Raw genomic sequence first — 8,555 nt, 5'->3', positions numbered from 1 at the left:
ACAAATAAGTCTTAATCCCTCAAGTCAAGGTTAACCACGATACTTACCTCGCTCCAACAGCCAAACTCAAAGCTCAACCACGCCTTTTTCTTTCAAACAAGCCTCCGAACCAATAGAATCTAGCAAATTACCAACCAAAACGATTCAAATTAAGCCTTAGGAACTACCTACGATTGCAAAGAATTCAATTTTGGTCATTATTAAACAAAAACACTTCTTTCTCTCTCTAGAATGAAATTCCCTCTCAGCGACAGCTGATATGACGAGGAAATCGAAGACTGGAGGAGGAAGGCAACAGATTCAGGAGTGCATGCAACATATTTCCTCCGTTCGAATTGGAGTTCCGAATTCGGCGGATGCAAAGAAAACTCGAAACATCAATGTTTTACAAAGAATTATGCCGTTAGATCTGCATGAAAGTTCGACATGTATTTCTACAAAGGAAACACCGGAGAAGGCACTAATAGGGGATGGTAAGGAACACAATTCGTCAGGAAAGCAGTCATGGGCTGATATGGAGGAGAATGAGTTAGAATGTGGTGAAATTCTAGGGGTAGAACAATACCTAGAACCTAAAATGAAGTTATGGAGTCAAATTGTGACCAATAGTCCTGTTATGGAAGGTCTTGATTTGAAATCAAAGGAAACAAAGAAGCAAAATGTCAAAATTACGATGGAGGATATCAAGGATGAAGTGGAATATTGGAACAATGCTGTCATTTGCTATGTATTGGGGCCTAATCCCCCACCGGCAGTTATGAATGGATATTTTCACAGAATTTGGGAGGAAATGGGAATTGACAAAGTTGCGCAAGTCAACAGAGGTGTATTTCTGGTACGATTTACACAAACGGAAAGTAGGGTGAAGGCTGTGGAAGATGGAGTCCAGATGTTCGATAAAAAGCTAGTTATTGTAAAGCCTTGGTCTCCTGATATAGATACAAGGAAGGAAACTTTCAATAAAGTGCCGATATGTATTAGACTACCAGGACTTGGCATTAAGTACTGGGGTAAGAATGCACTTACAAAAATAGCAAGGCTAGTTGGTAATCCTTTGAAGGCTGATAGAGCTACAACATGGAAGGAGAGGATGACGTTTGCTAGGGTGTTTGTGGAGGTTGAACTAGACCAGCTTTACCCACAGAGTGTAATGTTTGAGAATGAAGTTGGCAATATAATTGAACAAAGAGTGCACTATGAATGGAAACCTACACTATGCCAGGAATGTAACAATTATGGACATGAAAAGCAGGATTGCAGGAAATACATCCAGGCAGAAAAGCAGAAGGCAAACATAAAACGGGAAGGAGACAGACCAAAGTAAGGTAGCTAATTAGAACAAAGGGAAACTACAAGTAGTGGGACAGAATATAAAGGGGCAGGGAAAATGTTAATGCAGGACAACAGAGTTTGGCTCCTGGTGCATATGTACAGAAGGGGAATAGTGTGAAAATAAGCAGTCCACAAAGAGTCAAGGGTGGTCCTAGTTCTACACTAAATTTATTGAATTCATTTGGGGCATTGGGGGAGGCCAGTAACATGGTGATGATAGAGCAAGGGGAAATTACTACAAATCACAAGAAACAAAGTGATAAAGGTGACCCTAAACATGGGAAGGGTGGGGGACTCCCCCCAGCTAATGGATAGTATAGGGTTCTGGAACACCTGGGACTTAATAGGCTAACGAAACAGAGGGATGTGAATCTGTTTCTACATCAATGTAAGGTTAGTCTGTTTGGTCTCCTGGAAACTAAGATTAAGAGAAGTAATGCTCACAAAGCTTCTCTTAATCTATGTAGAGGTTGGTCACTTACAAATAACTTGGGAGCTCATCCCGGGGGTAGAATATGGGTGGTTTGGAAGCCAACAATCATGCAGGTTCAGATAGAGTATGTGTCTGCACAAATGATTCACTGTGCCGTACTTCATAGGGGGACTGGAATGAAATACAATGTTACGTTTGTATATGGATTCAATGATCCAGCTATCAAAAGACCATTGTGGCAGGAGGTGAGGAAAATAAATGGGTATGTAGTTGGACCTTGGGCAATTATGGGAGATTTTAACAGTGTCCTTCATAAAGAGGATAGAATTGGGAGACCTGTAACATTGTCTGAAATCAAAGATTTCAGAGAATGTGTTGCTGAATGTGGACTGCAGGAATTGAGATCCTCAGGGGAATATTTCACATGGAACAAAAACAAGAAGGGGAGGAAAGAGTGTATAGCAGAATAGATAAAGTGGTAGTGAACACAGAATAGATAACTACACTACCAAGTTCAGAGATGCATTACATGAATGAGGAGCTATATGATCATTGCCTAGCCATAATAAACTGGGAAAATGGCAAATACAAAAGCAGAAAACAGTTTAAATACAACAATATGTGGACAATGGCACCTGACTTCAAGGAAAAAGTAAACTGGGACGAGGAGATAACTGGGGACAGGTTATTTCAAGTGGTAGGGAAAATGAACAGACTAAAGGCGGTATTACTTAAATTGAACAAGGAAAGATTCTCAGACGTTGAAAGGAAGGCTGATCAAGCAATGGAGGAATTGAAGCAATGCCAACTAATGTTACAAGGAGACCCTAGAAACAAAGCTCTAATTGAGAAAGAAATAAAGCTAGCCAAGGAGTGCAGAATATGGGGAGAAGCAAGGAACCAGTTCTTAAGGCAGAAAAGCAGAGTACAATGGTTAACTCAAGGTGATCAAAATACAAAATTCTTTCATAGTGCAATAAGGGAGAGAAGGAATCGGAAAATGATATTTTCAGTTTATTGATTCACAGGGGGAAACAAAAAAAGATCCAGAGGAAATAGCACAAGCTTTTATAGAATTCTATAAAAACCTACTAGGGGAAAGAGTAAGATGGAGGCAACATGTCTGTAGTGACCTGGTTAGAGAATGGCCAACAATCAACCAGGAGCAGAGGGACTGGCTAGAACAAGGGTTTCAGGAAAAGGATGTGAAAGCAGCAGTTTGGGTAATTGCAGGAGATAAAGCCCCTGGGCTTGACGGATATGGTAGTCAATTTTTTAAAGACTGCTGGGGAACTGTAAGCAAAGATGTAGTTTAACGGTTGTTGGAGTTCTTTCAGACAGGAAGAATGCCAAAATGCCTGAATGCCACAACAATTACTCTAGTTCCAAAAAATAGTCATGCAGAGCAGGTGGGGGATTATAGGCCTATTGCTTGTTGTAACACCTTATACAAAGTGATCTCTAAGATGCTTTGTATGAGGTTGAAGACAGTGTTACGAGACATAATCTCATCCAATCAAAGTGCTTTTGTGGCCGGGAGAACTATTGTGCAGAATGTGCTTATATGCCAAGATTTGGTGAGGTTGTACAACAGGAAAGCTACTACTAAAAGATGCCTTATAAAAATTGATCTGAGGGAGGCGTATGATACTGTAGAATGGGATTTTGTGTAGGAAATGATGCATGCTCTGGATTTCCCTAGCAAGTTCATCAAATGGACAATGAAATGTATTACAACAACTAGATACTCTATAGCAATTAATGGGGGGATGTATGGAAACATTGAAGGAAAGAGGGGGCTAAGGCAAGGGGACCCAATTTCTCCACTAATCTTTGTCATCTGTATGGAATATTTCACAAGGATCATGAAGCATGTTACCACACTCCAGGGGTTTTCCTTCTACACAAAATGTAAAGGATTACAATTGAATCACCTATGCTTTGCAGATGATGTGCTTCTGTTCTATCGAGGAGAAGTGCAATCAGTAATAATGATGTTAAGGGGGCTGGCTAGTTTCTCAAGTGCATCAGGACTAAATACCAATGCAAACAAGTCCAACATATATAGTGCTAATATGGATAGGCAAAGTGTGGAAGACCTATGTGAATTGACTGGCTATAAAAGAGGGACACTACCTTTCAGATACCTGGGGATGCCAATTTCAGCAAAGAAAATTTCAGCAGTGGATTGTGAAATGTTAGTCGATAAGATGTGTGCTAGAATACAAAGCTGAGGAACAAGGAACCTGTCATACGCTGGGAGAGTACTACTAGTAAATTCAGTGTTAATGAACATTTATTCCTACTGGTCATCCATATTTATTCTGCCTAAGAAGATATTGAAGAGTATAACAACAATATGCTGGAACTTCTTGTGGGATGGGAAAGCTAACTCAAACAAGGTACCTTTGATAGCTTGGGAGCTAGTATGCAGACCTAAAAAATAATGGGGCTTAGGGATCATTGACTGTGATCTATGGAATCAAGCAGCGATTGCAAAGTATGTATGGAATATAGCTAAAAAAGCAGACAATTTATGGGTAAAATGGGTGGACCATATATACTTAAAAGGTGCCGCTTGGTGGGAGTATCAGCCTCCCCAAGAATGTTGTTGGTACTGGAGGAAAATATGCTCCATGCGAGACCTTTTTGCAGAGGGATATGTCCAGCAGGAGTGGTTATCAGCTAATGGACAGTACACAATCAGTAGTGGCTATAAATGAAGGCAAGGAACTGGAGAGAAATGGGAGAGTAGCAGATGGGTTTGGAGCAAATAACACCCCAAAGCATAGCTTCATCAGTTGGTTAGCTATGCATTGAGGACTCTTAACAAGGGAGAGACTGGCTAGGTTGGGAATTTGCCAAGAAACAAGCTGTGTCATATGTGTGTGTGTGTGGGGGAGGGGGGGGGGAGCGGAAACAATAGATCACTTTATATTTTGAATGTCCTTTTTCTAAAGCATGTATTAAAGAAGTTTTGGTATAGCTGAAATGGGGTTGCAGCAATGGGAATTCAATGGAATATGGAGAAGAATGACTAGAAGAGTCAGTGGCAAAGCATGCAGAAGAATCACTGTTGCAATCGTGGTGGCACTGGTGTATCGTATATGGGGAGTAAGGAATGATGCTCCGTGGAATCAAAAAGTCCCTAGACCTCACATGGTAGTTAACGCTATTAAGGAGGAATGCAGAGAGAAGACACGACATCATGGGTCGAAGAGCAATACTAGCAAGGCAGAAATTGTGGGTAGAATAGTTACTGTAAATAGAATAGCTCAATTGTAATAGTCCTGAATGTAAAGAGATAGTGAAAGCTATAGTATGATTAGTAAAGGATGTGGAAAATAGGAGGGATATACTTGTAAGGATTTATGCTGGTGATTAAATAAAATTTCTTATTTCACCAAAAAAAAAGGTCATTATTGAAAAAGTCAACACCCGAGCCCGCTTGGTCCAAACCCGATTACCCATTCACCCCCGAGCCCGGTTATATAATTGGTTTTGGAATCTAACCTCAATTTGAGGTCTAAATCCCCAATTTACCAAGTCTCTAGTTTCTACCCAAAAACCCCCAATTCCACCATGAATACTCTAGATTTTAGGTTGTAAACTTGTGAAAGGTGGTGGAAGATTGAAAGAAACTAGTTTAGAATCACTTACCAATGATTTGGGGAACAAAAGTTCTTTGGAAAAACGCCTCTAGGGTTTTTGAGTTTGAAAATTTGAAGAATGAACCAAAAATCCCGTCTAAGTCCCATTTTGATCAGGTGCAGATGTCTCATTTGCGACCTAGGGTACGCAAATGCGAACCCGCAAACGCGAAGAAGCCATCACAAATGCGAAGCTCTTCACACTTCTGCTTCCTTCACAAATGCGAGTAATGGTTCGCAATTACGACCAATTATCTCCGCAAATGTGACCAGTTGATCGCATTTGCGATCACTGCCCCCCCTGTCCCTCTTCGCAAATGCGAAGCTTTGTTCGCAAATACGAACTTTGGCCTTCCCAGCCACTTTTCACAAATGTGATGAGTAGATTGCAAATGCGAACCTAACAGTGGTCGCAAATGCGATGATTGACCTTGCAAATGCGAGGTCTGAAGTCTGCAACAAGAATCTGAACACCAGCAACATATTCCAAGTCAAATTTCACTCTATAGCCTATCCGAAACTCACCCGAGCCATCGGGACTCCAAACCAAACATGCACACAAGTGTAAAAATATCATACGAACTTGCTCGTGCGATCAAATCGCCAAAATAATACCTAAGACTTCGAATTGAACACCAAATCAAATGAAAATTTCAAGAAAACTTTGAAACTTCTATTTTTACAATCGGACGTCCGAATCACGTCAATCCAACTCCGTTTCTCACCAAATTTCACAGGCAAGTCATAAATATGGTATTGGACCTATATCGCATTCCGGAACCAAAATACGGACCCGATATCTAAAAAATCAAACATTGGTCAAACATTTTAATTCATTAGGCCTTTAACTTTCAAATTTCGACAAAGTCCGATATCTCCGGCTAGGGACTTCCGATTTCAATTGCGGGCATACGCCCGAGTCCCAAATCACTATACGGACCATCTGGGACCATCAAAATACGAATCCGGGCCTGTTTACTAAAAATATTGATCGAAGTCAACTCAAATGAAGTTTTTAGGCAAAATTTCTTATTTTTATCAGTTCTTTAAGGCTTCGGATCACAGAATTAGATTTCAAAACATGAGATGACCTATCGGGTCATCATACAAAGGTCAACTATCAACGGCATTAAAATACTACATTTGGAGAAGATTTCATTTTCCAGCTAGCAAAGTACTGTCTATTCCGAATTATATACTCTTCATTATGTATTGTCTTACCAGTTTGCTGAATTATTTTTATCAAATTGCCAATTAATGCATATTAATTGATTTCATAAAAATTACATAAGTGTTTGATTGTCTAAAATTTTTAATAGTTCTTCATATAAAAGTTTTAGTGAAATAATATTATATTATAATATTAAAGCATGTTTCACCTTTGACTTTCAATGCAATGCCCAAATTTATGTATGTTATTGGAAAATGACAGTCAACCGCTAAAATACGTATTATGGGACTAATATCTCCCATTCTAATCATAGCAGCAGCAAAATCAGAGGCAAATGCGCGAGGACTGTTACTGTATTCAGAAACAATATCATCAGTAGATCCACCACTAAGAAGGACTTGATCTGATTGAAGAAGACCTTTTCTTTGCCTCAAGTTCTTGAAATAATTGTTATCCAATTGATTAGGTGTAACCAAATCAAGTGGAGCTAGGTTTCCATTTTGGTCTTCTTTAGGACATTGACGTCTTCTTGTGCTAGCAAATCCAGCATCAATGTCTGTTCCATTGCCATAAATCCTATCGCGAAAAAGGAAACATTGTGCTTGGCCTATTGAATGTGCTCCTACAATTAGAAAGTTTAAATCTTTAGAACTTCTTCTTCATTATCTGTACAAGTATATGATAAATATTTTATATATGTTCAATATATAATAACTTGATTAGTTTTTACCTGATAAAGCAACCATATCCCTTGTGCTAAGGCCTTTGCTCGCAAAGCTAGAAATAAGCCTATTAAGAGGATCAAATGGACCAGGAAGATCAGTTTCTGCAAGTGTATGACTTGCAGTTGTTGAATCTCTTCTTCCGAGTTTCACCGCCCATGATGGACCTCCAACCTAATTGTAATTTATTAACATAATGTATTGGTTAGTTTGATATACAGTCAGACTTCTTTATAACAATATCCATCTATAACAGCCATTCACTATAAAACTCAAGTTTTCTCTATAACACCCAAAAAATTTCAGAACAAACATGGATGTTATAGAGAAGTTTGATTATTATGTGAAGAAAATGAAAATCAAACTACGAATACTTACGAGAGTTGATGCATCTCTAGCGGCAACGGCAAGTATGTCAGCACATGATACAACTCCTGGACATGTTTTCTCAAGCTCTCGTTTTGCATCTTCTATAATACCATAGCCTCTAACTGACCCAAGATTTGGCAAGGCAGTCTTCTCACTAACAATCGTAGGAGTTTCATCAAGTAAGATAGAAGCATCACAACCCTATAGTTAAAACCACAAGTTAGTACATTTGTAATCAAGTTTATAATTTCAACTTGAAGTAAATAGAGCTACAAATATACTAATTAATGTGTATTTAACCAACCTGAACAAAGCAATCATGGAAATGAAGGCGAATGAGAGAAGCAGCCATGCGACGTTCACGTGACACTGCTTGTCTAACACTTGTACGAATGGTGTTGAGAGCATTAGGGCAAGTGCGATCATAGAATGTGGAAGAAAGTTGTGCATGGCATTGCATGCTGGAGAAGATGACGAGAAGAGAAAACATAGCAGCAATGGCTGCAAAAAAGTTGTTTGAAATACTGATCATTTTGAAAATATTACAATATATGGTGATATAATGTCAAGAAGTAAGAATAGAAGCTTATAAATTAGCTTTGTGATTGGAAGCTGTGAAGGTGATAGAAGAGGGAAGGTGGCAATGAAATATTTATAGGGAAAAAACACCAATGTGTATGCGAACCTCCTTGGGATGTATTTGATCTCTATGAAAGTGAGTCATTATTTCGAATTGATCACAATGAATAACTTCTCTTGATCGCTCCTTCTTGTTTCTCCAATCGAGGGCCAAGATGACATATCTCTCGAGCAAAGAATTTGTGAATCTTCTTGAAGTATTTGATTGTCAAGAAGTATTTAGCCAATTCGAGTTGATC

General features: G+C 39.1%; 2 protein-coding genes across 2 annotated transcripts; one reads left to right on the top strand and one right to left on the bottom strand.

The window, feature by feature from the left end:
* Positions 1–3,441: 3,441 nt before the first annotated feature.
* On the top strand, positions 3,442–4,585 carry LOC109209834. Its single transcript, XM_019373180.1, has 2 exons — positions 3,442–3,962; positions 4,360–4,585. The coding sequence occupies exons 1-2, from the start codon at positions 3,442–3,444 to the stop codon at positions 4,583–4,585; spliced, it is 747 nt and encodes a 248-aa protein (XP_019228725.1).
* A 2,180-nt stretch (positions 4,586–6,765) lies between these two features.
* LOC109209833 (lignin-forming anionic peroxidase-like) lies at positions 6,766–8,279 on the bottom strand. The gene is made up of 4 exons (XM_019373179.1): positions 7,982–8,279; positions 7,687–7,878; positions 7,317–7,482; positions 6,766–7,208 (listed from the first exon to the last, which is right to left on the bottom strand). The coding sequence occupies exons 1-4, from the start codon at positions 8,207–8,209 to the stop codon at positions 6,766–6,768; spliced, it is 1,029 nt and encodes a 342-aa protein (XP_019228724.1). The 5' UTR covers positions 8,210–8,279.
* Positions 8,280–8,555: the final 276 nt, after the last annotated feature.

Source organism: Nicotiana attenuata, unplaced genomic scaffold, assembly GCF_001879085.1.
Source record: "Nicotiana attenuata strain UT unplaced genomic scaffold, NIATTr2, whole genome shotgun sequence".
In the NCBI taxonomy this organism is placed as follows: domain Eukaryota; kingdom Viridiplantae; phylum Streptophyta; class Magnoliopsida; order Solanales; family Solanaceae; genus Nicotiana; species Nicotiana attenuata.
The sequence above is the reverse complement of the archived record's forward strand: the minus strand, read 5'-3'. Positions and strand labels throughout refer to the sequence as shown.